This window comes from Micromys minutus (assembly GCF_963924665.1).
Source record: "Micromys minutus genome assembly, chromosome: 10".
In the NCBI taxonomy this organism is placed as follows: domain Eukaryota; kingdom Metazoa; phylum Chordata; class Mammalia; order Rodentia; family Muridae; genus Micromys; species Micromys minutus.
The window spans coordinates 60311560-60339052 of NC_137979.1; the positions used below are offsets into that span (position 1 = coordinate 60311560).

The window sequence follows — 27493 nt, forward strand, 5'->3', positions numbered from 1 at the left end:
GCGCACTGGTTCCCGGCAGCCAGAGCTACACCGCAACTGGGCTTCCGGTGAAAGAGACAGTCAAGCCCCAGCAGCAGAGAGAACAGCTGGCCCTAGACAAGGCCCCCGAAGCCAGCTGGCTGGCCCCTCCCTGCCTTGCACAGCCTTGTCCTGCCCTGCCCTGCTGGAAGTACCATCTTTGGTGAGTGCAGGCAAATGAAACCTTCCCTACAGTCTCCAGGCTGTCCCCCATCACCAGAAGTCTGGGCTGGTATTGGTGGCTTCAAATTCCAGATGGGGGAGTGGGCAGTGACTGGCACTTTTTAAAAGTTTTTGCTGAGCTGGTGGTGAGAAGCTAAGACAGGAGGATTGCCATGAATATGAGGCTCATCTGAACTATAGGGTGGAACCCTAGCCAACCAACACCAATAACAACAAAATAGGGGGCTGTAGGTGTGGCTCAGTCAGCAGAGTGCCAGCTCAGCCAGCATGGGGCCCTGGGTTCACCCCTAGCAGGACTAAACCAACTGTGGTGGAGCTCCCCTGTAATCTCAGATCATAGGTGGTGGAGGCAGGAGGATCAGAAACTCAAGGTCGGCTACACAGCCAATCCAAGGCCAGACTGGGTTACCTGAGACCTCTGTCTTAACCATCAACCAAACAAACAGTAAATAAATAAGGCTTTGCTTTGTTCAGCCTGGTGGTGGCGGCCCGCAGAGGCTGGTGAATAGCCAAATGACCAGAGGCTTTGCAGGGTTGAAGTGAACAAGGGCCACCAGCAGAAAATGAGAACAGGCTGTGTAGCTGGCTTCTGCAGGTGAACCGATAGCAGTTGGGTACACCCCATGGGCTTGCCAACAGGTGTTCTCTACAGCCCTGGTCGCCTCCTTAGTCCTGTGCAGATCTTTCATCTACTAAATTCCCTTTAAAAGTGTTAACTGAAGCCTCACAGTGGGAGCACAAAGATGAACCAGGCACACTACACGTATACATAAACAACACCACTTTAGGCAGAAGACGGTAAGGCTATGCAGGAGATAGGGTGCGGGGTACCGTACGGTAGAGCAGAATCCAAAGGCTAAAACAAACGGTTATAACTCATGGCTGGTTTTAGCCTCTATGAATCTGTTTTTATAACAATATAAAACAGACAACATCTATCTCGTAGACATGCTTTCTATCTTTAGTAACGCCTGGCTCATGAAATCTACTCCTCATCTGGACTGTAAACCTCATCCGTGACAAAGACAGAGACCGTTTAATACTGTAGAGAGGTACACTCACAGGTATATTATCAACTGGGCTTCCTCTCCAAGCTCATCAGTCCGAGAGCCAGAGTCCTGGTTACTGGGTTCTTGTAGACTGTAATCTCCCCACCCCCAACATCATCCCTTTACAGAAGGCTGACAGCCTCCTACAGCCCTTGACTGTAGACAGTCAATCAATCTAATCAATCCACCCGTAGTTAATGCCTCCGCTTAGATGTGTACCATTCTCTGCCAGGGGCTGCTGGGAAGAAGAGCTTTGGAATCTAGAATCCGTTCCCAGCAGAGACTATGAGAGAATGGGGAGGTAAGCTATCTATCCACGAGGTATTGCTAACAATATAGTCAGGTGGAAGGAGAGATGAGGTTCAGATACTTAGGGAGGTCATCCCAAAAAGAACTTTACAGTAAAGTGGAAGTAGAGGTCACACCTGTAATCTCAGAAGTCAGGGGGGCAGAGAAAGGCAGGAGGGTCAGGAGTTCAAGGTCGTCTTTGGCTACTTACAGAATGCACAGCCAGACAGGCTCAGCGAAATCCACAACCAACCAATCGAAGAAACAAACTGTGAATGATGTAAGATTCCTTGATACAAGTGTCTTGCCTGGAGGACTCTGGCATTGCCAGCATTCCTTACAACAGAATCCCCAGGGCTTTGAGGTGAGGGGTGGGGTGGGATGGGAGATGGAGGGTGGGGGCATGTGGTGGTTGGGGGATGGTCCCTGACAGGCTGAGAGAATGGGGGCCCATGGGAGTGAGCCACCAGAAAGCCAGTGTGGGAGGCTGATTCAGGCCTCTCTGGCTGGAGTGGCAACTTCCTGTGGGGAAGAGGGAAGTTCTTCCTTGAGCACAGGCCAAAAGGGCTGAAAGTGCAGACACAGGAATTTGGATTTTGACTTAGTGGCCCTTGGAGCTGTTACCAGCTAGGATGGGAGTCAGTGACTATCCTTTACTAGATGGGGCTCTGTAGGATGATAGCGAGGTTGTGAGAGATGCCGTAGGTTTGGAGGGTTAGGGGTCACCAGAAAATATGCCCATGAAAGGTTCTCAGACTGAGGTGACAGTAAGGTGGGGGAAGTGGAATGCAGCATGGCCACCCGTTTCTGTCCAAGAGCTGGTTGAGTTGATTGTCTTGAATGTCTTGGATTTGAGGCCTGGTTTCAGGATGCGCCAGGTCTGTTGGTAAGGAATGGCCAGACCCATATGAACATCTCAGAAAAACCTGTTCTCTTTCCCTGGGGAGTTGATCACTGCTGTTAAGCCACTGAGCGATAGAGGGGCTGTTGGGAGGTTGTCACAGGACAAGGGAGGCACAGGTTTCGTAGAAGGGTTCATCGTCAGGTGACATTCCGACAGGCTCTACCCAAAGCCTGCTTCCGGGTACAATTCCTGAGAGATTAGCCATGGGCACCCAGCAGTGGGGAGTGAGTGGTTTTTAATTTCTTAGGATCCTGGCTTCTAGCTTTGTAAAGTGGCTGCCATGGAGGGAACACTCTCAAAATAACCCAGCTGTCTCAGTTCAGCAGGAAGCCCTGTGAGCTCAAGGGAAAAGGAGCCAGCCGATTACTGCACCCAGCCAGGGCAGCAACGATTAAGTCAGAAGCAAGGAGAGGTGAAATTCAGACTGTTTACCTGTACTGTGGGATTCCCAAGTAACTCCCAATTCCACCACACAGGAGTCCAGGCCCCAGTATCTCAGCAATATCATGTTTCTCCTTCTTCTCTTGCTGTCTGTCTGTCTGTCTGTCTGTCTGTCTGTCTCTCTCTCTCTCTCTCTCTCTCTCACTGGAATTACAGGAGGTGATACCATGCCTGACTTTGAAAGATTATTTTTAATCCACCAGGAGCCTTGATCTCTAAGTCGGGGCTGGCCTTACCCTGTCTCCCTTTGTGAGATCTTATGAGATTTCGCATGTTGCGATCCAGGATCCCTGTGCCTGGGATAAACTGCAGGTTTCTTCTTGGGAAGAGGTATGACCTTTGGTACACGGGCTGCCTATACCCAAAGTAGATTACCAGGTTCCTAGCCTGGGCTTCTAATATGGAGCCCTGCTCTCTATTATAGGGCAGGCTAACCTCTCCAGCAGGCATATTTCTCAGGAAGCTGTGACGTTGCTGTTGCTGGAGCAGGACAGGCATGGCACTACTTGTAAGGACACTGGTGCGAGGAGTAAGGTCTGCAGTGGTTTGCACAGAATGGGCCGTTCATAAGCATCTACTAAAAGCACCTACTGTGTGTCAGATGCTAGGGCCAGAAAAGTCCCTGCTCTTTAATAAAGGTACTGTCTAATCAGGAAGACGATTTAGAAGGTTAATTAAAATGCACTAGAATAAGTTATAAATAAATGAATGTATGGTGGGCTTTGTGCGAACAAGGCAACCCCGGAGGGTTCTCTCTTGAAAAAGAAATTTCTAAGATTTATTTATTTAATGTGTATAACCACTCCACCTCACCACACGCATGCATGGCCTCTGAGGAGGTCTGAAAGGCAGTTCTGGATGACTGTGAGCCACCATGTAGGTGCTGGAAACTGAACCTGGATCCTCTGAAAAAGCAACAAGTGCTCTTAAATGCTGAGCCATCTCTTGAGCCCTCTTAAGTCAGTCCTTTCTGAGCCAGGCACGGTGCTGCATGGCTTTAATCCCAGCACTTGGGAGGCAGAGGTAGGGGGAAATCTGAGTTCCAGGCCACCCTAAGACTGTCCTTTTTAGGGGAAATGAGGAAGGCTTCTGAGAGAGACATGGAAGCCGGGTGGAGTTTTGAGAATTTTTTGCTCAGATGGAGAGACTAGTGGAGAAGGAACAAGGCTTGTAGACGGAAAAACCAGCACAAACCAGAGCTCAGCAGGGCACAGCCGGCAAGCCTTCCCTAGTGATGCCGAAAAGGGAACTGAGAGGTTGCTGGAGAAGCAGCTTCATCTAGTGTGTGGTTCTATTACAATTACCTGCCTCGTGTGGGAAAGAAGAGTCTGGCCTCGGACCCGTCTGTAAATGCCAAGCTTGTGGGGGAAACATTCTAGACATGTTGTATTTGGGGGTGGGGAGGGAGATGTTATCACTCTCGTTTTTCAAAAGACGAAAGTGAGGAGGGTCAAAGGGATTAGATGACTTGGTCTGTCACACAGCTAACCAGTGGCACTTCTAAGACTCCATCCAGGATCTAGGGACCCTGGCACCTCAAAGACGGGCCAAGAGAATAAAGATGGTGTCAGCCTGCCTTTCAGCAGGGACTCAAGGATGCAGAGCAAATAGGCCAGATATTGGGCTCAATCAGGGTGAGAGGCATTAGGGATCGTGGATGTTCCTGTGGCTGGAGTCAAAGAGGGTCCACAGAACTTCCTCCCGGTCCCCAACTCTCTCTCCTAAGACCTAACCAGAGTGCAGCAGAGAGAAGCAGAGGTGGGAACCATCTGCCCTGACTTGCTTTGTCCTTTGAAGACAGATTTTGTTACAGAAGGGGACCTTAGTGAACAGGGAAGAGCAAAGAGTTCTCAGACTCTGTGGCTTCATTTCTATGGCCAGCTGCCTCACAAGGCTAGCTGAGGGCAGGGCTTAGCAGGGCTTAGCCCCTGTGGTGCAGTCCCTTTGAAGTGACTCCCAGTGGGTGACCATGCATCGGATAGATACCCCTATCTGGTAGGAAGCAAAGTTACAAGTGGTGGTTTTGTTTTGAGACAGTATCTTTTTTTAAAAGAAAGATTTATTTATTTATTTATTATATCTAAGTACACTGTCTCTGTCTTCAGACACACCAGAAGAGGGCATCAGATCCCATTACAGATGGTTGTGAGCCACCATGTGGTTGCTGGGATTTGAACTCAGGACCTCTGGAAGAGCACTCGGTGCTCTTAACCGCCGAGCCATCCCTCCAGTCCTTGAGACAGAATCTTATGTAGTCCAGGGTAGTCTTGGGGTGACCCTGAGTTCCTGATCTTCCTGCCTCTACTTCCCAAGTGTTAGAGCTACAGATGTGAGCCAGGAAGCAGGGCAAACCAGTCATAGTTTTAGAGACCGTAGAGAAAAGAGAAGACAGGAAGAAATTTGAGCCTGCTTGCGGGTTCCTGCCACCAGTCTTAGACAACCCCACCCCCACCCCGTTAGCTGGTTTTTCACTGATGCCAAAAAGCCTCGGCAGAGTTAGGCATCAGTCGCCTAGTTAATGAAAAGCAGGCAGAGGCCAGGGCGACTTTTTCCGTTCACTTAGGTCTAACCAGTCTGTTTGCCTTTCTAGCTAGCGTGGGCACCAACGGCCTGCTCCATTCAAACCTGGACACCTGAGCACTGGATCCCTAACCTCCGGTTGGGAGGTGCACTTAGGAATGGGAACGGGTACCCCCGCAGCAGCCACCCACTGAAATAGTTCGAGCTTTGCCACATTCCCCAGACCTGACAGAATCTGCAAAGCACAGGAAAGGATTCAGGGTTCTAGAAAGTCTGGGCCCCACAGGCTCCCTCCATTCCGCGCCCTCCCTTAAGTAAACAGAAAAGAGCAGAAAGAGTGGTGTGCTAGGGGAGGAACCGGCCTAAGGTTTTATCGCTCCGGTAACTCCGGGTGATTCATTGAGTTTCGACTCCAGGTTGTCATAGTCATAGATGGAGGCACGCAAACACACAGCCAGCGGGGAGGTACGGGTCACTAGCTCCCTGCCCTCCTCCACCTGGCTCTCCCCTCGCCTGTGACCAGCTGCCTCCCCTCCCCCTCCCGAGCTCCCTGGATTGAGCAAACACGCCCTGCCGCCTGCCCTGCCACCGGCTGGCTCCGACCGCGCTCCTGGCGATCCCCCAGGCAACTGGGCGTCACGAGAACCCGCACCCTGAGACCCAACGCCCTGTCCCCCCCCTCCACCGAGTCCCCAGGGCCCAAGTCAGGCCCAACAACCTCTCCTGTGCTTTTGCGAATTGTTTCCTCCGGGTTACAGCACAAGCCGACCAGATCCACTCAGTGCTCCCAAGACAGCGCCACCCACTCCCGCGGGATCCTAGGTCCCCAGAGAAAGTGGCCGGAGGGGGGAAAAAAACTCTTGTTTACTGGGCCAGAGAGGCCTTAGCTGGGATTCGCTTCTCTATTTCTGCGGTTTCTTTTCAGCAGATTCCTGGGGTTGGAGAAAAAAGGGTGGATCCACCGGGACAGGGTGTGCGGTTCAGGGGAATCTGAATTCGTGGAAAGGTCTCCCGACTGCGGGAGAGGCCGGACTCAGAGTCAGCAACAACGCGGCCAGGAGCGCGCAGACCACAGGGATCACGTTAAACACTGTACCTCGGGGAACAAAACTGAGAAGGCTAATTAGGACAGGTCGCCACAGGGAACCGGGACACGGGGAGGGGAGCCCGCGATGTAAGAAACTCGGACGTGGGGTAGTCAGGACGACAAAGACGCTGGCCAATAGTCCTCAGGGGTTCTGGACTCAGTTTACAGAGTTAGTGGCGTGCACCGTCTCATTCCCTCATGATCTTAGAGACTGGGCTCTCCGGGAAGGATCACGCACGAAAGAGGCGGACGCTCCGTGTGTGCTGTGTCCACGTGTGCAAGCTCGCGAGGGGAGGGGGCGCGGAAGCCGTGACAAAGACGGACTTTGTGTCTTAGTGTGTTTCTCGCTCCAGCCGGGAGCAGCGAACTGTGCCAGGCATGTGTCTCATGGGAAAGCCAGAACGAAAGTGACAAAGGTTGGGTGTCTGACACGGGGAGACGCGCCAAGGTGGCCACTATGCGTCCGTGGCTGTGTGCGATCTCTGGGAGATGCAGCCTAGGGGTGTATTGGACTGCACCCCGAACAGCTTTCGGGAGAGAAAGGCGAGTCCAGAAAGTGAGTACGCGCAAGTGCGCGCGCGCTCGCGCGCGGGGGCGTGGCAGTAAACAGCAACAACCCACTCTTCAGTTTGGCCAGAAACTCAAATCTCCCTTCCTAACCCAAAAGTGCGCGTCGGCCGAGCCAGGAGGTGAGTCGGAGGGGGGCAGGGCCCGGCGCGCTTTGTTACTGGCGATCAGGATTGCTAGTACCTGGAGCGCTACTGGCCCCGGAGGAGCGCCCGGAATGGAGGTGATGTCACGGTGATGCAGCCCAGCCCACCCCTGCCGAGAGAGGGGAGCGCTGTGCCTGGGGAAGTGGGCGGGAGAGCAAGCCACTGAGCGCGCGCAGCTCAGTCGGGGGTCCAGGGGAGGCAGGCCCTCGCACCTCTGCTCAGGCCTGGTCACCCCCTCCGGAACGAGCTCTGGCCCTTCTTTGATTCCCTCCTACGCCCGCGGGCGCCCTGCCTGGGGCCGAAGTTGGCTCGGAGCGCAAGACCGGAGCGGGCTGGCTGCGCGTCCCAGGTAAGGGCTGCTGCCTCGGCGCTCCGCCCTTGCCATCGGCCGGCAGGAAGGGCTGGGTCCAGCTGGCTGGCAAAGGGAGAGGGCCAAGGCCCCTGGTGGGAACCCAAGGGGCTGGCGACGATGCGCCCACCCTGCAAGTTCGCAGAAAGTTTCCAAACCCGAACCAGCTGGGGACGTAATGGGCTCGGGAAAGCCAGGTTGTGCGACCGGAGGTGTACGGCAAGGAATCTGAGTGTCCGAGAGGTGTCCCTCTGCTCACTTTAGCAGCGAGAGATCATGGTCGATTGTGACTGTGGGTTGGCGTCTTTGCCTTATTTCGCTGCAGTGCTTGGGGAGGGCAGGTTTCTGTGACCAGAGGGATTAGGAACAGCGAGCCTGGCCCTTAGCTCTTTCGGTTCAGACTCTCAGGGGCGTGAGAGCATAGACTCAGTAGTCCGTTTGGAATAGGGAGGTGAGGGCTCAGGATCTCTTCGCGGGAAGTTCGGAATTTCGGAGGCCTACGACTCCTTTCCTTGTGGAGGCCTAGGTTCTGGCTCCCCACCTCTTACTCACCCCTGGTTTTTCCAGAGCGCTTTCCGTTTCCACCTCTCGCCCACACGTTTACACTTACAAAGTTCTAAATCACTCAAGACTTCGCGATCTTGATCCTGAAGTACAGACAGGAGAATATATAGAAGCGTAGCTTTGTGCTCCGGGAGAACCCCATCCCCCCAACAATGTCTGTTCTGTGGCTGGGAGAGAGTGCTGTTGGGGATGGGGGTGGGGCACATTCCAAAGCGGGAGCAGACCCTTGATTGCTTAGATCTAAGGCTCAGCTTGCTGGGGTATTTTGGTCCGGTGAAAGGGAGAACAGCGAGCGGGCTGTGGCCTCTTCCGCCCATTAGCATCTCTCCAGGTCCGTTCTTACCCGGTTCGTTGACCAGCCCATTGCTCAGAGGCCTGAGACAATAAGACTGACTTGTCCCGAGACTGGGATAAAGGAGGAAGTGGTGGATAAGAGGGTGGAGGAAGGTTGGCCAAGTGTCCACCCATCTTTCCAGGTCAGCTGCTGAGGGGGCCCGCAGCCAGGGAGGAAGAAGGATGCTCTGGGGTGTCTCTGGTTGAGCCATTCCTGCATCGAATGGAGTTGTAGGTGACCATGGTCTTTGACTTGAGTCAAACTCTGTAGCCTTGATCCCACTAGGTATGCTTCTTTACCTCGGTGGTGTGTGTGTGTGTGTGTGTGTGTGTGTGTGTTCATGCTCTTGAAGGAGATGAAGGGGATGTTCTTGTTTTAAAAAGGTGAGAAGGGAAAGGTCTGTTGCCTCACCTGTAACTGCTTAAAACCGGCCAGGGCTGGTAGTCTCAGCTGCCCCCTTTCCCCCAGCCTTGCCAAGGCTTTTCTGTTCCCCCCAAAGACAGGAGAGAGGGGATTTAGAACTTGATTGCACTGACCCGACTTGGGGGCTGGGTCAGCTTGATGCTGAGGAAAGGCTGATTTCTGAGGTGAGTAAAAACAGTTGTAGGGCTGATTCTGGAGAGGTGAAATTAAAAGCCTTTTTGTCCAGAAAATAATCTGAAGTACAGCTGTGGCTGCGGGCTGCTAAGGCTGCTAGGGCAGGAGATGGATTCCATACCCTGTGTCCGAAGAAGAGAATCTATTACAGAGGCTACCAAGTCTCTTCCCAATCCCTCAGGACTTAGACCTGGTAGGGGAGGCCGGTCACATGATCCAAAAGTTCAGGCCTTAAGAGGTTCAGTCTAGATGCAGGGTGTGAGTTTGTGAGGGGAGACAGTCCACAGCAGGGACAGGGACCAGGCACAGCGCCTTGAGGCAGAGCTGGTCTCCCAGCTACCTTTTAGCCACCATCTTAAAAGGTAGCAGGGGGCTCAAGAAAGGCGGTTGAGAGCAGTGGCTGGCCTTGGAGAGGCCTGGGATCCAGATCTCAGCACCCATGTAACTCTAGTTCCAGGGATACCCTCTTCTGACCTCTTCGTGGTACACATACAGACATACAGGCAAAATATTCACACACATAAAAGCAAATGCATCTGGCTGGATAGGGACCCCTAGACTGAAGGATTGGCCTGAGCAGTTCTTCTTTGCTCTCTTCTCTTCAGTGGTCTTCTTGTTGTTGTTGGGGTGTTTGTTTGTTTGTTTGTTTGTTTTGAGACAGGGTCTTACTATGCAGCTCTGACACACTGTGTAGACAGGGCTGGCCTCAGATTCAGAGATCTGCCTGTCTCTGCTTCCTAGGTTTAAAGACACTATGCCTGGCTTTCTTCCACTGTCTTGCTCACCTCAGGGACCTCTGTCCTACACAGGGGAGAGAGGCCAGCTGAGTTGTCCCGCTTTCTTATCTTGACTGTCCCCCCCGACCCCATACTCTTCTTTCTGTTTTCTGAAGACGAAGACAAATAAGGCATTTAGGGGCAGGAATGATACATCTCAGGGCAGCTCAGTTTTCCATGCTGGTGGCTCGGTGACAGAGGTGAGATGTGAGGGGACAAATCAAGACAGAAGCTGCTCCTCCTGTAGCAAAGGTAAGAGGAAATAGGACAGGATTGAACCATTCCCTAATTCTGGTCCCAACGTCTGTGGGGATGATGGGGACTTCACCTTCTCCCTCTTCCCTGGGGAAGGAAGCCAGGACCTTGTACTTGGACACACGGTGACCTACATCCCCAGCCTTGGGATGACCTGTCTATTGTCAGGTGTAAACCCGTAGCGTGGCCTGTGAAATCCTTCCTGTATCTCTCTAGTCCCCAGACTTGTGTGTGTGTGTTGAGGATGTTGCAGGGGGTGGTGGGGGTAAGAATCTCTCAGATCTGGCCTTTATGATGCTTCCTTTGGCCTTGCTCCTTAAATGGGGTGAACGTCGGCCTCAGTAAATAGATGGCTTTGTGCTTTTGTGCCAGACACATCTCTGAAAGCTGGACCCTGTCAGGTTCAGTACGGCTTGCAGCAGCTCTTCATTTCCTTGAACAAGGCTCTCCTGCCCAGCACCGCTCACGCTGATTTTCTTTCTGACCATCACTCACATAGTTTTCTTTCCCTTGCTCAGAATTTGGGGGCTGGACTTGGGGTACTGACATCTACTATTGTTTTGGTAGCACAGTTAATTTTTTATTAGTTTACCACTATTAGCATTCTTTTAAAAAATATTAATTTTATGTGTATGGGAGTTTTGCACGCAAGTTTATCCGTGCACTGTGTGTGTGCCTGGTACCCAGGGAGACCCGAGGAGTGTGTCATATAGTCCCCTAGAACTGGTTGTGAACTGCCATGTGGGTGCTGGGAATCAAACTTGTGTCCTCTGGAAGTGCAACCAATGTTCTTAACCACTGAGCCATCCCCCCAGGCCCCCCAGCATTAGCATTCTCAGTACAGTTTTGATAAATATTGAGTAAAACACTTTATGTGGTGTTTTTAGATTGTATCCAGAGTTTTTTTGTATCTACCTTATTGCATTATTATTTCATTTATTTAATGTTTACTTTTTAGTTTTTAATGTGTGTGTGGGCACACGTGGCGGCCGGGGACAACTTCCAGGTCCGGAGAACTAAACAAAGGCGGCCAGGCTAGGAAGCAAGAGCCTTTACCACTGCGCCATTTTGCCTACTTGTTATTTTAGTTTTTAATAGGTTATCTTTAAACAGGCATAATAGTTGTGAATGCCTTTAATCCCAGCACTCAGGAGGCAAGCAAGGATCTCTGTGTAAGTTAGAGGTCAGCCTGGTATACAGAGTAAGTTTCAGGACAGGGAAATCCTGTGTTGAAAATTCAAATTACATATATATAATTATTATTTGACAGTTTCATGCATGTAAACCGTACATTTTTCTGCAGGCACCTCTAGCACATTTCTCTCCCTACTCATGTTCTTTCTTTCTTTCTTTCTTTTTTCTCCCTTGTTAATAATCTACTAAGCCTGTTGGAACATTGACTGATCTTGTTGGCTTGATCTTCTACGGTGATAATGGCTGCAGTGAGTTCCGGAGTACAGAGACACCTCATGTCCGGAAGTCAGCCTTTCTCAGCACTCCTCAGATCCTTTGTGTTCTAGAATGTTCCCAGAGTGGGTCCACCTCTTTTTTTTTTTTAAATTGTTTATTTATTTCATTTTATGAGTACACTGCAGCTGTCTTCACACACACCAGAATCCCATGACAGATGGTTGTGAGTCACCATATGGTTGCTGGGATTTGAACTCAGGACCTCTGAAAGAGCGGTCGGTGCTCTTAACCACTGAGCCATCTCTCCAGCCCTACCTTATTTTTTGAAACAGGTTCTATCACTAAACCTGGAGCTCACCAATTCAGCTAGGCTGGCTGGCCAACAAGCTCCAGTGATCCCCCTGTCTCCACCTCCCAGCGCTGGGATTCCACGTGCATGCTTTATGTGATGGTGGGGATCATGGGCCTCATACACAGCAAGCGCTGCCTGACATAACTCTCCCTTTGTGAGGTGTTGGAGAAACAAACTGAAGGCCTCATCCCTGCCAGATAGGTATACAAGCCATAGTCCTAATTCCCGGTAAATTTGCTTTACACTAGGTCTTCTTGTCCCCTCTCTTGCTCCCTTACGTTCTGTCTTCCTGGAGCACTTCTCATGAATAGTGTATTGATCTGTATCATATTTTGCATATCTACCAATCTTAGCTACCTTCAGGCCAGCAACTGTACTTGACCATCTCTGTGTCTTCCTGAACTCTAAAAGCAATTGAGCCTTGCAAATACTGGCAAAGTCAGAATAAGTACCTATTCTCTATCCCTACCCATCTCCCAGTGCTGGACTGAACCTAGGGCCCTCACATAGGCTAGGCAAACACTGTACTGTCAGGATAAGTTCCTGGTAAGAAACCCTTCCAAGGGCTGACGATTCAGTTGTTCTAAGGGTTCCGTTCTAAGTTTGTAGCTGCACCTCACATTCTAATTGTTGTCTGATAACTGAAACACTGGAGATTTAGGATCCTTGGTCTTGTTACCCATGAATCATTCATTCTCTGGTGGCTGGGTATGACTCCTACCCTGTTAACGCCCATGGTCATTCTCTTCCCCCAGTACTTGTAAATACCAGTGACACTTAACTGATTTACCGATTGCAGGGGAAGTGAGCTTCTGCATTAGAAATGGAGAGCAACTAGCTTTTAAAATACTACTTATTTAGGAAAACAGCTATAAACTTAATTAAGTATGCATATAATTTTAGGGGTTAAAAGTAGATGTAAGCTGAAGAAAAGCTAGAAAATTAGATGGCTTAAGCTACATGAAATTTAAAATTTTTATTTATATGAGTACACTGTAGCTATCTTCAGAGGGCATCAGATCCCGTTACAGATGGTTGTGAGCCACCATATGGTTGCTGGGAATTGAACTCAGGACCTCTGGAAGAACACTCAGTGTTCCTAACCACTGAGCCATCTCTCCAGCCCATGCTACTTGAATTTTTATTTTGCTTATCTTGTGTGTGTGTCTGTGGGAGTTTATATGCACAATGTAAGAACTGTGGAGGCCAGAAACAGGTGTTAGACCCCAGGAACTAGAGTTACAGGTCATTGTGAGCTGCGATGTGGGCGCTGGAAACCCAACCCAGGTCCTCCGTAAGAATGGAACATGCTTTTAACCTCTGAGCTACCTTTCTAGTCCCCTGACCCTTGTTTTTGAGACAGGATTTCTTGTGGCTCCAACTGATATCCAGTTTATTATGTAGCCAAGGATCTGGATTCCTGATCTTCCTGCCTTTACCTCCCAAGTGCTGGGATTGCAGGTGTGTGCAACCATGCTGGGCCCTGAATTTTTTTTCAAGGGGCAAAAGCTGGAATGGTTTAAAGTGCTATAATTCCAGCGCTCTGGAGTTGAGGCAAAGGAATTGACACATATTTGCAGCTATTCTAGGCTATTTCTTGAGATTCTCAAAATAAATAAGACAGGAGAAAGACATTAGTAGGGGGCTGGAGAGATGACTCAGTGGTTAAGAGCACTGACTGCTATTCCCAAGGTCCTGAGTTCAATTCCCAGCAACCACATGGTGGCTCACAACCATCTGTAATGGGATCCGATGCCCTCTTCTGGTGTGTCTGAAGACAGCGACAGTGTACTCATATACACATATACAAAACACCCTAAAAAGTCAAAACCAAACAAACAAACAAAAAAGAGAAAGAAAGACATTACTGTGATAGATGCTGAAGTGGCTAAGAGGACTGGTTACTTTTCCAGAGGACCTGTTCAATTCTCATCACCAACATGGCTGCTCACAGTCACCTGTAACTTGCGTTCCAGAGGCACCGACAGCCTCTTCTTGCCTATATTATGGAATTGCATGGATATATTTACAAAAAAAACCACTATACACATTTATTTATTTATTTATTCATTTATTTATTGTAAAAAAACAGAAGAGGGGAATGGGAAGGAAATTCGAAAAAATTAATTATCTTTATTATGTGAATTTTATTTAAATTTGTGCGTTAGTTACTTTTTTCTGTTGTGACAAAAATAACTAACCAGAAGCCTACTTAAGGAAAGGTTTGTCAAGGGGGCAGAAGCTTGAGGCCATTGGTCACGTTGTATCTCCAGTCCAGGAAGCAGGGAGCTATGAATGCTGGTACTTGGCTCACTCTCTCCTCTTTCTCCTTGGAAACACCAGCCAAGGGAATGGCACCACCCACAGTTTGAGTGAGTCTTCACTTCAGTTAACCCAGTCTAGATAAGCTCCCACAGCAGCATTCCGGCTGTGTCCTTTCCACTGATTTCTCAACTTTTTACTTATCAACTATGATTGGAAATCTTCTATCACATGGATCTTGACATTTTGTGTACATGAAATTAGCCAGGAGTGGTGACTCAAGCCTCTATCCCCCAGTACTTAAGACGGTTGACGCAGGAGGATCGCCACAACTTTGAGGCCAGCCAGGGTTAAGTAGCAAAGCCTTGCCTCAAGTTTAATAATAAATAAATAAATAGGCGTTGGTGGAGAAAGTGTTTAGTAACACATAGTGCCATGCCTTTGCTGGCCACTAGTGGACGCTGTCGTCCAAGGAAAGCTTGGTTGTTGGCTTCAGGGACCTCCTGCTTAGGCAGGAGAGATACTTTATTTATTCATTTATTCCTCTTTTTCTTTTTCATGTATCCCTGGCTGGCCTGGAACTAACTATATAGATGAGGCCGAACTCAGAGACCCACTTACCTCTTCCTCTCAAGTGCGGGGACTAAAGGTGTAAGCCACCATGCCTGCCCAGCTGCAACTGGTTTCTTGATGGCTTACAGAGTTTGTGGCCTTATAATAGTTTCTTTTAGAGCCTTTAAACATTCTGTGTTAGATCTCCGTCTTTCCATGACCAACGCACCTTATAGAAGAGTTTCTTGGAGTTGGCTTATAGTTTCGGAGAATTGGAGTCCATGATCCTGTGTGGACCCTGCATGGCAGGCAGGCAGGCATGGTGCTGGAGGGGAGAGCTTATCTTCAAGGAGGGGGCACAGGGATCTGACTGGGAATGGCTTCAGGCTTTTGAAAACTTCAATCCCACCCTCAGCGACACACCTCCTTCAGCCAGGCCACACTTCGCAATCCTTCCCAGTTGCACCAAGAAGGAACAAGCATTTGAATAAAGGTGCCAAAGGGCCATTCTCATTCAAACCATTGCATTTCCAAGTAAATGTAAAACTTTGAATGGAAAATTTTCCAAGTGTATCTCCTTTTTGGGGGGAGTGGGTGGGTGAGGGGCGGGAAACATTGCTAAGGACGGAACCCAGAACTTCGCACACATGGCAGGGGAAGTGTTCCGCTATCAAGCTTCTCCCGAGTCCGCCAGATTTGATCTGGAATTTCTCTTCATGAGTGACAGTCTTCACTTCCTGCAAGGAAACTGTTCCGGGCAGCAAGCTTTGGTTTTCTCCTTTAGCACAAATCTGCAACATTCAGTATGGCTACTGTGGGGTGATCTGTTACTTTTCTGGTGTTAATAAAATAGGCCATGCCCCACTTTTCACTCCAATGTCTTAATGTCTTCCATTAAAGGCTAATCGCTTTGGGGGTCTTATTGTCTTTCTTCAGTTCTTGGTGTGTGTGTGTGTGTGTGTGTGTGTGTGTGTGTGTGGGTGTGTGTGGTGTGTGGTTTCTCTGTGTATTCTTGGCTGGCCTCGAGCCACTCTGTAGACCAGGCTGGTCTCAAACTCACAGATCCTCTTATCTTTGCCTCTGGGATTAAAGGTGTGTTAATTACCCCATCTGGCTCTTGCTTTTTTTAAAAAGAGATTTACTTTCATTTTGTATGTGAGTGTTTTGCCTGCATGTATGTCTGTGCACTATCTGCACACCTCATGCTGGCAGAGGCCAGAAGAGGTCAGATTCCCTGGAGTAGAGCTGCAGATGGGTGTGAGCCACTATGTAGGTGCTGGGAACCCGGCTGGGTCCTTTGGATGAGCATCTGGTACTATCGACCTCCAAGCCATCTCTACCGCCTGAATCCACTTATGTTATCCTTGTTTTTAGTACTGAGGTAGACAGTGAACTTCAGAGCTAAAAGTTAGGAGTAAAAGTGAAAAACCAAAGCCAGTCTTGCCATCCTGTGCCTCTGATCGTAGCACTCGGGAGACTGAGTCAGAGTCAGCCTGGGTTATGTAGTGAGTTCTGGCCAGCCTGGGCTACATAGCAAGACCCTGTCTTATGAGTAAACAAACAAATAAGAAAGGGGTACATAAATAAACTAAGGAAAACAAGCCAGGAAGTAGCAGCCTCCACAGTCTCTGCTTCATTTCCTGTCTCCAGGTTTCTGGCTTGGGTTCCTTTGATGATAGACTGCGGTCTGTAAGCCAAGTAAACCCGTTCCTCCTCAGGTTGCTTCTGGTCATCATGTTTTTTGAAGCAACAGAAAGCAAATCAGAGGGCTGGAGAGATGGCTCAGTGGTTAAGAGCACTGACTGCTCTTCCAGAGGTCCTGAGTTCAAATCCCAGCAACCACACAGTGGGTCACAACCATCTGTAATGGGATCTGATGCCCTCTTCTGGTGTTTGAGGACAGCTACAGTGTACTTATATATAATAGATAAATAAATCTTTTAAAAAGGAAGAAAGAAAGAGAACCAGAACAGCTGAGAAACTAGTCTTCAACCGTTTTCCCCTAGCTGTAGGTTACTCCTGTGGTTGGTGCTTGCTAAGTACTTTGGTTGAATGGCTTTATTAGTCAGGGTTCTTTTGAGACCAGGACATACAGAATGGACATTTACATGGCTTACAGGCTATGGTCCAGCTGGTCCAACAGTGACTGTCTACCAACAGAGGGCCCAAGGTTCTAGTCCTGGAGTCTGGATGTCTCTGCAGGTCTTCAAAAAATAGGACTAATGGATTCACCACTATGAATGAGAGATCTTCTTCTTCTTCTTCTTCTTCTTCTTCTTCTTCTTCTTCTTCCTCCTCCTCCTCTTTCTTCCTCCTCCTCCTCCTCCTCTTCCTCTTCTCCTTCTCCCTTTTCTTCTCCTCCTCTTCCTCCTCCTCCTCTTTCTTCCTCTTCCTCCTCCTCCCTCCCCCTTCTTCTTCTGTGTCTCTTACATAGGCTTCCAGTAGGAAGTATGGCCCAGATTCAAGATAGCTCTTTCTACTTCAAAGATTCAGATTAGAAGTGGGTCTTCCCACTTGAAATGATTTAATTAAGAAAAAAACTCCACTTAATGTGCCAGGGTGGTGGTATTCCCTGGGGTTGGGTGGCCTTCACCCTCTCAGAGGAGGAGATGGGGGATGGGGCAGGGATGGTGGGAGGGGCTAAGGGTTGGGACAGCGGTTGGAATGTAAAGTGAATAAATTACATTAAAGATGTATTTATTTATTATATATAAGTACACTGTAGCTGTCTTCAGACACACCACAGCAAAGCATCAGATCCCATTCCAGATGGTTGTGAGCCACCATGTGGTTGCTGGGAATTGAACTCAGGACCTCTGGAAGAGCAGTCAGTGCTCTTAACCACTGAGCAATCTGTCCAGCCCAAAATAACATTAAAGAAAGAAGAAAAGGAGGAAGAGGAGGAGGAAGAAGAGGAAAAGGAATATTTCTCATTGGTGTGCTTATCCATTTAGACTTCAGTTAATTCCAGATATAGCCAAGCTGACCACCAATAGTATCATGAACTTCAGCATTTCCAGGACTTAGTTGACGGGTATCATATCTGACCTGTGCCTTGGAAAAGTGGTGTTGAGTAGTGGTATGTTTGGCTTCTAGCTACAAGAGCTCAGAGGATATTTAAACTGAGGTTTTGATGGGTTAAGGGGGGGGGCACTGAAAGTTCATTGTTAGACGTCAAGGTTTATTTTTATTGTATGTTTATGTGTTGTGCCTGTGTGGATATACATGCACTGTGTGTGTACTGTGCTTGAAGAGACTGGAGTCAGAGCCCTGGTAATGGAAGTCACTGACTGCTGTGACCCGTCTTATGGGTACTGGGAATCAGACTTGGGACCTCTGGAACAGCAGCTGGCGTTCTTAACCACTGAGCCATCTCTCCATCAGTTAAGTTTCCCTTTCCCATGGTTAGGAATAGGGATGACAGTTGGTTGTGGTGGTTCAACCTTTAATCCCGGCACTGATGAGGTAGAGGCAGGCAGATCTCCGTGACTTCTAGGTCAGTCTGGTCTAAAAAGTGAGCTCCGAAACAGCCAGGACTGTTGGAAAGAGAAACCTTGTTTCCAAAAAGCAAAACAAAAACAAAAACAGGAAAACAGGAATAGGGATGACAGATGGGCCTCATCTCTCCAGTCAGATAAACTTTCATGACTTTTAGGTTAAGGATTCTGAAGAGCTGGAGGGATTGCCCAATGGTTAGGAACATTTGTTCCTCTACTAGAGGACCTATGTTCAATTCTTAGCACCCACGTAATGGCTCACTACCGACTGTAACTCCAATTACAGGGCTCTAACACCATCTTCTGGCCTCCACTGACATCAGGTATACACAGATGCACAGACATACTTGGAAAGAGAAGATCCATACACATGAAATACAATTTTAAGATATATAAAAGATATATAAAAATAAGGATTCTGAAGCCTAGAACATGTCTCCTGCTCAGTTCTTTTTAAAGACGGGCAGGGGATGCCGTGCTCGCTGATATCTGACCTTGGAGGACTGATTCTGTCTGTTCTTTCTGTCCCTAGGGACCCAGCTGAAGCCTGTCCCGGGAGCCAGGATGGCTACCCACAAAGCCTTGCTGATGTGCCTAGGACTGCCTCTCTTCTTCCCAGGAGCCTTGGGCCAGAACCATGCCCCACCTGGCTGTAGCCCAGACCTGGATCCTCTCTATTACAACCTTTGTGACCGTTCCGGGGCCTGGGGCATTGTCCTGGAGGCAGTGGCCGGGGCGGGCATCATCACAACATTTGTACTGACCATCATCCTTGTGGCGAGCCTTCCATTTGTGCAGGACACTAAGAAGCGCAGCCTCCTGGGGACCCAGGTGTTCTTCCTACTGGGCACGCTGGGCCTCTTCTGCCTCGTGTTCGCCTGCGTGGTGAAGCCGGACTTCTCTACCTGTGCCTCTCGACGCTTCCTCTTTGGGGTCCTTTTTGCCATCTGCTTCTCCTGCCTGGTAGCCCACGCCCTTTCCCTCAACTTCCTAGCCCGGAAGAACCATGGGCCCCGAGGCTGGGTGATCTTCACCGTAGCTGTGCTGTTCACCCTTGTGGAGGTCATCATTAACACAGAGTGGCTGATCATCACCCTGGTACGGGGTGGCCAGGCTAGGCCCCAGGTTAGCCCCCAGGGCAACGGCAGTGCCGACTGGACCGTGACTTCTCCGTGTGCCATCGCAAACATGGACTTTGTCATGGCCCTCATTTATGTAATGCTGCTACTGCTGGGGGCCTTCCTAGGAGCCTGGCCCACCTTGTGTGGGCGCTTTAAGCGCTGGCGGAAGCACGGGGTCTTTGTGCTGCTAACTACCGCCATGTCCATTGCCATCTGGGTGGTGTGGATTGTCATGTACACCTACGGAAACGAGCAGCACCGTAGCCCCACCTGGGACGACCCCACGCTGGCCATTGCCCTCGCTGCCAATGCCTGGACTTTTGTCTTCTTCTATGTCATCCCCGAGGTCTCCCAGGTGACCAAACCCAGCCCAGAACAGAGCTACCAGGGGGACATGTACCCGACCCGAGGGGTTGGCTACGAGACCATCCTGAAAGAACAGACGGGCCAGAGCATGTTTGTGGAGAACAAGGCGTTTTCCATGGATGAACCAGCCTCAGGTGCGGCAAGACGTCATTGTGGGGGTGTGTCTGTGGGAAGAGACAGGATCTCACGTAGCCTAGGCTGGTGTGAACTCACTGTGTAGCTTCGGCTGGGTCTTGGAACTGACCCACTGATCCTTTCTTCTTCCAGTTGCTGGGATTATAGGTATATGCTGGCATTTCCAGGTTTTGGGATTTTTTTGTTTGTTTGTTTTTTGGGTTTTTTAAAAGATTTATTTATTTATATATTTATTTAAGTATACTGTAGCTGTCTTCTGACACCAGAAGAGGGCATCAGATCTCATTACAGATGGTTGTGAGCCACCATGTGGTTGCTGGGAATTGAACTTGAGAGCTCTGGAAGAGCTGAGCCATCCCTCCAGCCCTTTTTGTTTGTTTTTTGGAACAGGGTTTTTCTGTGTAGCTTTGGCTGGCCTGGAACCCAATTCGTTAACCAGCACTCACAGAGATCTCTAAAGGCACGTGCCACCAAAGAGCAGCATTGCAGCTTTTGTTTTTTAAAATGACTTTTATTTATTTATTTATTTGTTTGTTTGTTTGTTAGCCAGTCATTTCTTTCCTACCTTGTTGGTTCTGGAGACCAGACTCAGGTTGGCAGACTCGGTGGCAGGCATCCTTACCTAGCTGTGCCAACTTTTATCCCGTGTCCTTTACTGCTGGGCAGGGGGCCTTTCTCTTGAGAAGAATGTCTGCCATTTTCTGCTTTAAAACCCCTGCATTCGGGGATGGAGCTCATAAGCAGTGGGAGAATTCTGGTGTAGCAGACCTGAGACGCCCCAGTTCAGTTTCCAGCACCACAAACAACGCTCACCACGGTCCATCTTGACCTCAGCAGCCTATTCTTTAACTAGAAGGACCATTGATCGGAGATATGCTGTGTGCTGGGCTCTGTGCTAGCTGCAGCCTTCTGAGGCTTGACCAGAGCTCTGCAGGATCCCCAACTGTTTATGTTGATGAAGATGGGGGGGGGCTTTAGCCTGGCTATCACTTGCTGCCTCTGGGGTCTCTGACAGAAATTCAGTTAAGAGGCAATGGACACGCCAGAGTCAGAAGTCCTTGGGTCTTCTGTGTACACTGTGTGGCCCTCATACTTCCTGCTTTGTGGAAGGCGGTGACACATAGTCTGTGATCTTACTCCATAGAGATGACAGCTTTCCTCACACTGGGGTGGCTTCTGGCACACAGAAGCATTAAGGCATCATTATAGGACGCCAGAAAGACAAGGATCTGGGCAGGTGCTGAGAGATGTAGCAAACCCTGCCCCAACCTCTGTCCCTCCCTCTGTACTCCGGCAGCAGGCCGGAGAGTTCCTGGTCTTCTTCTCAGAGTTACTTCTAGGCTTGTAAGTACTTTATTTCACCCCCCCCCCACACACACACACAAGGGAAAACTCAGTATGGCACAGGTCAAGCACTTAGGAACCCTGCACAGGCTGTAGGGTCTCTCAGCCCTGCAGGAGACAGCTGAATTCTGGATACCTGACCCCTCAGGCTTGTTAGCAGCTCTCCTTCAATACCCCAGCGGTGCCTAGCATGGGGAAACCCACACCAGAAGGTGCAGAGAGTTACCAATCTGTCTGGGCGCTTGCCAGAGGGCCCGGGATAAGTGGAGTACCAAGGCTCCCTGGCTGGGCCTTGTGTGACACCCTAGCCACCCATGTTCTATGAAGACATGGACACAAAGACTGTGGGGTTTCGGCTGTATTTTCCCTTTGTGCCTGGCAGTGGGTCCGTGGTGGTAGAGATGAGAGCTGGAGGCTAGCCATTTTGGAAGGCAGCCCAAGGCCCGTGTGCCCCTCCTGGCCTCTGGCCCTGAGGGTAGATGGGATGTGAGAGTTGCTGGCTGTGTGTTTTTCTGAGCTATGGGGGAAGGGTGTGTGTGTGTGTGTGTGTGTGTGTGTGTGTGTGTGTGTGTGTGTAATAGTACTTCTGTATATTAGACAAAAGAACAGATGTGGGAAGGGGCACCAGGTCCACTGAGTCACAGGTCACCAATGGACCCTATTTCCCCAAACCCAGGAGAGTTGCTTGGGTTGGGGGGAGGGGGAATGAACAGGAGATGAGAGTCCTGAAATCTTCAAATCTGAGCTTGTTTTCCCCTACAGCAAAGAGACCAGTGTCACCTTACAGTGGCTACAATGGACAGCTGCTGACCAGCGTGTACCAGCCCACTGAGATGGCCCTGATGCACAAAGGCCCGGTAAGTGGGTCCCTCAGGTTCCTGTGACATGGCTGAGAACCACAGAGCCCAGCCTCATGTTTTGTTGTAGAGAGGCTGTGCAGACCATGGCTGGGTGGAGGCATTAGGGTATGGTGACTTTTCCTGGGGGCACTAACCCTACAAGCCCAGGGCTCTAGCACAAGACAGTGGGGCCTGCCCTGAATTGCTAGCATCACCAGTGAGGCCCAGGCATGGTGGCACATACCTGTAATTCTAACACTTAGGAGGGGGAAACAGGAGGCAGTCTTTGGCTACAGCCTGCACCACCAGCCTGGGGTATAGGAAGCTCTATTTCCATGCCTTGACCTTATACCTCCCCTGAGCTCTGGGAGCCATACTCCATTAGCTAAGGGGGCTGTGGGAACAGGAAGGAGGTGGAGTAGACTCCCACTCCTATGTGGTCCTCCCTCTGTTGGCAGTAGTTGCCAGAGAGGTCAGTGACCTGCCTTGGCAGGATTCTGGGAACAGGAAGCCAGGAGGTCAGCAGGGTGCTGTTCCCATCCGTTCCCCACCTCTCCACCCGGCCCAGAGCAGGGGCTGGCTGGCTGGTGTGTCTAAGACTTCCAACCCCCCAGCTCTTTTCCAAGTGTGAAGCTGGACCCTGGAGCAGAGCTGGGCAGTTTCCATTCACACCGTGAGCCCCGTGGAGCCGGCCCAGCCTCTTTCCCAGTTGGGAGGGCGAGCTGAATGGGGCTGCTCCTTTGACTTGGTTCTCACAAGCATGGTCCACAGACCATCAGAGTGAGCAGCCTTTGAGGACTTGCTGACAGTGCAGATTGGGCCCGAGATGGACACAGTACTGTGATTTCCGTTGGTGGTGGCGGGGTGGGGAATCTATAGTTGGTGGGGTGGGGGCTTGGCATCACTTGGTAGCTTAGGTTCTACCTAGAAGGAAGTCACTTCCCAAGGCAGATCTATAGGGAACTCCAGGGCTTTCCCATCCCAGTAGTTAAACATTTGCCAGCCTATCTCAGCATGGGGCCCAGCTAGGGCGTGGAGATCACCTGGAGGTGGGGCTTTTCGAATAGTCCTGATAATGTTGGTGCATTCTGGGGTTGAAGATCCTGGATCTAAGTATCCTAGACAGTCAGGAGTGGTCAGATGTTCGAGGAAGGGACACACCACCAGCAGCACCACCAGCAGCACCAGCAAACCCCCCACCCCCTACGCCCCACCCCTCCTCATCTCCCCAAACCCCACCGCATCCTGGGAGCTTCAGAGCTTCGGTGATCACATCTGTCATTGTGTTAAAGAACAGTGGGACCAGTTTTTTAGGCCAGATTTATATGAACTGGGACTTACCAGAAGGGCAGCAGGTATTGTAGTGACATTTTAGGGACACAGGTAAGACACTTGGAGGAAGGGGCTGCGTGGTAGCAGTTGGGCAGTAGCAGCTCAATGTGAGCCATCTCTCCACTAGACTTGAGGTTTCCCCAAGAACCTAGCAGCAGGAGCTCAGAGACAGGGTCTCCTGGGAAGCCCCGATGTGGCCAGGGACCTTCTTCCATACCCAGTTCTCTATTTCTAGAGGTAGAGTCATCCGTTCCATTCTGCCAGCAGGGCCCTGGAGGAATGGGGGTGGAGGGGTCGAGAAGCAGGAGCTGGCAGGCATAGCCCTGCAGGAAGCTGGGTATTTGTGCATTGGCCCTGGCGGAACCTGGCTCCCAATGCCCCGACTGTGAGACCGCCTGTTCTTCCTTCCAGTCTGAAGGTGCATACGACGTCATCCTCCCACGGGCCACCGCCAACAGCCAGGTGATGGGCAGTGCCAACTCAACCCTGCGAGCTGAAGACATGTACATGATCCAGAGCCACCAGGTGGCCACCCCACCAAAAGACGGCAAGATCTCTCAGGTCTTTAGAAATCCCTATGTGTGGGACTAAGGCAGCCGCTATGGCCAGGAGGATGTGGGTGGATTTAGAGAGGGTCCTCGGGACCTGGTTTGGGTGAGGGACCACTGGGGACCCTATGCTCTGTGGCTCCCTTCCCTTATTACTGGCTCAGGGTAGTTTATGCCTCAGGGTCAGAGTCCCTGGGTGGGTGTCCGTGAGGGCCCTTCCCATTCAGTATTTTTCGAGTCCAGGCGCCTGCCCTGTTTCAAGCCAGGGCCACCTCTGGCGATCTAACTCTATCCAAATAGTGTTCTGCTTGGGATGGTGACTGGTTCTATGCCTACACTCTCCGGTGATACCTACAAGCCTCCATTGAGCTCAGAGAGAGTGCCTTGGGCTGGATCCTGCTCCTCTGTGAGGAGCAAGGGTGCCTAATAAACACATTTCTGCTTTATTAACTCTTGCTTTGGGCTTGTGGTTTCTGACTGGGTTCTTCCTTCCCATGACTCCTTCCTTTATTCAGTTCTTAGGGCTGATGCTCTTTGGGTTCCTGTGGTGAGGGACTGGCACCTCCTCAGGGCAGCGGCTCTCTAGCATGTCTGCTATTGATGGCCATCAGAATGAGTATCTCGGCTTTTCAAGTCTGGGATGCAGCCCTACCCCTCAGAGTCTCCAACCTGGGTCTCATCTTCACCGGCTGTATTAAGAGAGAGAACAGGGGAGGCAGACCCACCAGTGGGAGGTTCTAGGGTGAAGAGAGGATCCGTTCATCTTGGCCTCTCCCCCAGGGAAGTTAGCTCACTTTAGCAGGTGAGGCAGGCTGCCATTCTGCTCCAGGCTTATGCTTCAAAGCATGAGTGGGTTGGCTTATGGGGGAGCCTGAACTGTTCATAATGGGGTTCCGAAAGACAGGCAGTCAGGCCAGTCCTGGTTGGTCCAAGGGTCACAGCATCCATGTGTTTAAAATGTAGGGATCAGTAAAAGTCTTTCCCCAACAGTTCAGGCTCACCTCCATGGCTGTTGAGGGTGGGGGTGGGGGTGGGGAATGGGTGTGGGAGAGGACAGCCAACAGGACAAGACCAGTCTTTTCCTGGATTTCTAGAGCCAGAGTCACAGAAGGCTGTCACTTCAGGGTTATACAGGACCTTAAGGGGAGTTGTCTCAACCTCTTTTATAGTAAGCAGAATGATCCGGTCTGGCCTTAGATGGCTGGACCAAGACTGGCCAGACTGATATCTCCCAGCGTTTGTCCTTGGCTCTCCCTGGGATAAGCCATACCTGTGGCCTGGGCTCTGAGCTGCCTCCATTCCTTATGGATGGGACACTGTTCTGACCTTTGAATACCAGGTACAGGTTCTTCAAGGGCACTTGAGAGCCTGCCCATTCAGGGCTTGGGAATGTTTGTCCCTGACTAGCCAGAAGCTATTTTCTGATACCAGTTATAAGGGGAAAAAAATAGTTTTGTTCTGTTTGTTGAAAGAGAGAAAAGGATTATTGGAAGACGACTCCAGACTTCTCCCAAACTTTTCTATATTTAGATGGCATTGCTCCCTGAGGACTAAGCCATTTTTAAATTTTCTTTTAGTACAATTTAGTACTTGGGCTCTGGGCAGTAGGTCCCCTCCCTTTTGACTCTTGTTCTTTCTGGTTACTTTAGGATCAGTCCCCGAAAAATAAAACAAGATGGTAGATGCCCTCTTCCCTGGACCACACCTCATCCGGATCCCTCATTGCTCTGCATCCAGCTGAGCAGGGCCCAGCAGCTCTCCCACCTTTGTCCTTGGAGCTGGGAGGGACCCGAGGCCACCAGTTTGAAGCAGTGGACTAAGTGGGGACCTTGGGATAGGTCTGAAGCATGTGACTGGTGCTCCTAGGGCCACCTGTCTCCTTGCCCACCACACCCTCCTGGTACTCAAGAAACTGCAGCTGCCGGGAGTTAACTGTTGACTCCCATCTCTTGCCTTAACACATCCCCCAGGTCACAGAGTCTGTGTCCCCATGTGGTTCTCCAGGTGATTGTCCTTCTGCGAACATCAGGCATCTGACGGATCTTCTTGGCCATGTTGGTAACCTGTCAGTGTATCTCACAGTGCACGTCAGAGGAGTTTTTGTGAGTCTCTGGAGATAAGCCACACAGAAGTTGTCCCTTGCTCTACTTAGGGCCTGCTGTACCTTCTAGACTGGAAGGTCACTGGCTAGGTTGGGCAGGCTGTTTCTCATGATCTGAGGGTCCCAGGTCTCGGCACCTTTGAGCATTGACTGAGTCTACCATACCTTCAGTGAGTCGTGCCCCCTCACCAGGGCAGGACCAGTCCCATCTGGGGAAGCTTTCGTTGTCCAGACCTGCCTCACAGAGAACCCACATAAGAGTTGAAGAGCCAGTGGGCCACAGCTAGGGCTTTGCACCATTTCTGTACCTCAGCTAATCCCCTGGCTGAATCTCTCCCAGTCTGTTTTTGGCTTCTGTACCAGCTCCCTAGGTAGCGCCTGGGACAGGTGCAGACGTGGATGTCTCTGAATTACCCAGACATCTGGAGGTACCTGCTTGGGGTACCAGGACAAATGTGGTTGGGGTCTGGGCGTACCCTTAGGAGGTGGTGGGTGGGGAGTCAGGGCTGCATTCTCAGGGTGAGTTGAACCTTTCCTGTGTCTGACTGGTGGGATGTGGGATCCAGGACTTCAGATCACTTGTGGAAAGATGCCTTAAGTTTCTACCTCAGCTTGGGCAGCAGATGTCCTTGGGACACCTGGACATGCTCTGCTGCTTTCGTCATTAGAGGAGTGTCCTTGACTTTAGGACGTGCACCCGAGGGACCTGATGGCCACCCAGGTCAGAGAGGGCCATTTTCAGGCCTGCAAGCTGCTGGCACCAATGGCTGAGATGGAGTCATGGTACCAGACCCTGGGATTGAGATCTCCATAGCATCATCCTTCCTTCTGCTCTTGGGTGCCAGACAGAGCCTCTTCTGGGGGCACCCCCTAAGTGTGCTAACTCGGCCCTTAGCCTGGCGCTGTGTATGCCAAGGTAGAGGTAAAGATGAGTAGACTCCCCATGCTTAGTCCCCGTGCTGTCTCTAGCAGCCTGTGCCTTTTATCACTGGGTGAAAGGTTCCCACAGAGCAGGACTATACCTCGGAATGTGACTCCGCCTGCCTCGAGCTCTCCGTTGAATGAGGACGCTCAATCCTTCCACGAGGGAAGGGGATCTTCATGCACCTCATGCTGTTCTTGATTTAGAGCCCCAAGATCTGCTGCAGTAAGGGACAAACTCTGTTGTTTTGAGTGAGTCCTTTAGGACCCAGAAAGCCCCAGATCCCTAGGTGTATGGTGGGTGTGACTGTGTTTATGGTCCAAGTCCTGCCTGCAGCTGAAACTGAGGACCACAGGCACCTGGAGGATGCAGGCCTGCCTGGATTTGGGAGTGTCATGGTTACCCTGCATCTTCTAGTTCTGGTACCAGTGGAGATGTACATTATTTTTTTAAAGGAGGGTTGGGGGGCTCCTAATTAACAGCCCTGTATCTTACACAAGCCTTGGATGGGAGACATCAAGTAGGTCCAGGCTCGAACCAAATTCATTTGCAGACCACTATCCCTTGACGGATGCCACACTGTTAAGTCCTGTAGCGGATGGAAAGGGAGGTTCAATCTTGTAACTACTCAGAA

The 27493-nt window shown here is 50.5% G+C and overlaps 1 protein-coding gene across 3 annotated transcripts; it reads left to right on the forward strand.

Annotated features, from left to right (window-relative positions):
• The first annotated feature begins 51 nt into the window (after positions 1 to 51).
• Positions 52 to 27493, forward strand: GPRC5C (G protein-coupled receptor class C group 5 member C). Of its 3 annotated transcripts, none has more exons than XM_080922623.1 (5): positions 52 to 181; positions 18684 to 19772; positions 21880 to 21974; positions 23700 to 23849; positions 25486 to 27493. In XM_080922623.1, the coding sequence occupies exons 2-5, from the start codon at positions 18716 to 18718 to the stop codon at positions 25516 to 25518; spliced, it is 1335 nt and encodes a 444-aa protein (XP_080778749.1). In that variant the 5' UTR covers positions 52 to 181; positions 18684 to 18715; the 3' UTR covers positions 25519 to 27493. The 3 variants fall into 3 exon arrangements, with proteins under 3 accessions (XP_080778749.1, XP_080778747.1, XP_080778748.1); XM_080922621.1 differs by lacking the exon at positions 52 to 181 and adding an exon at positions 6896 to 7179; XM_080922622.1 differs by lacking the exon at positions 52 to 181 and adding an exon at positions 7370 to 7552.

Coding starts and splice junctions, on each gene's coding strand:
- GPRC5C (XM_080922621.1), top strand. CDS start 6,948: ATGCGTCCGTGGCTGTGTGCGATCTCTGGGAGATGCAGCCTAGGGGTG. Junction 19,773..21,879: donor CATGGATGAACCAGCCTCAG/GTGCGGCAAGAC, acceptor TTTCCCCTACAG/CAAAGAGACCAGTGTCACCT. Junction 21,975..23,699: donor CCCTGATGCACAAAGGCCCG/GTAAGTGGGTCC, acceptor TCTTCCTTCCAG/TCTGAAGGTGCATACGACGT.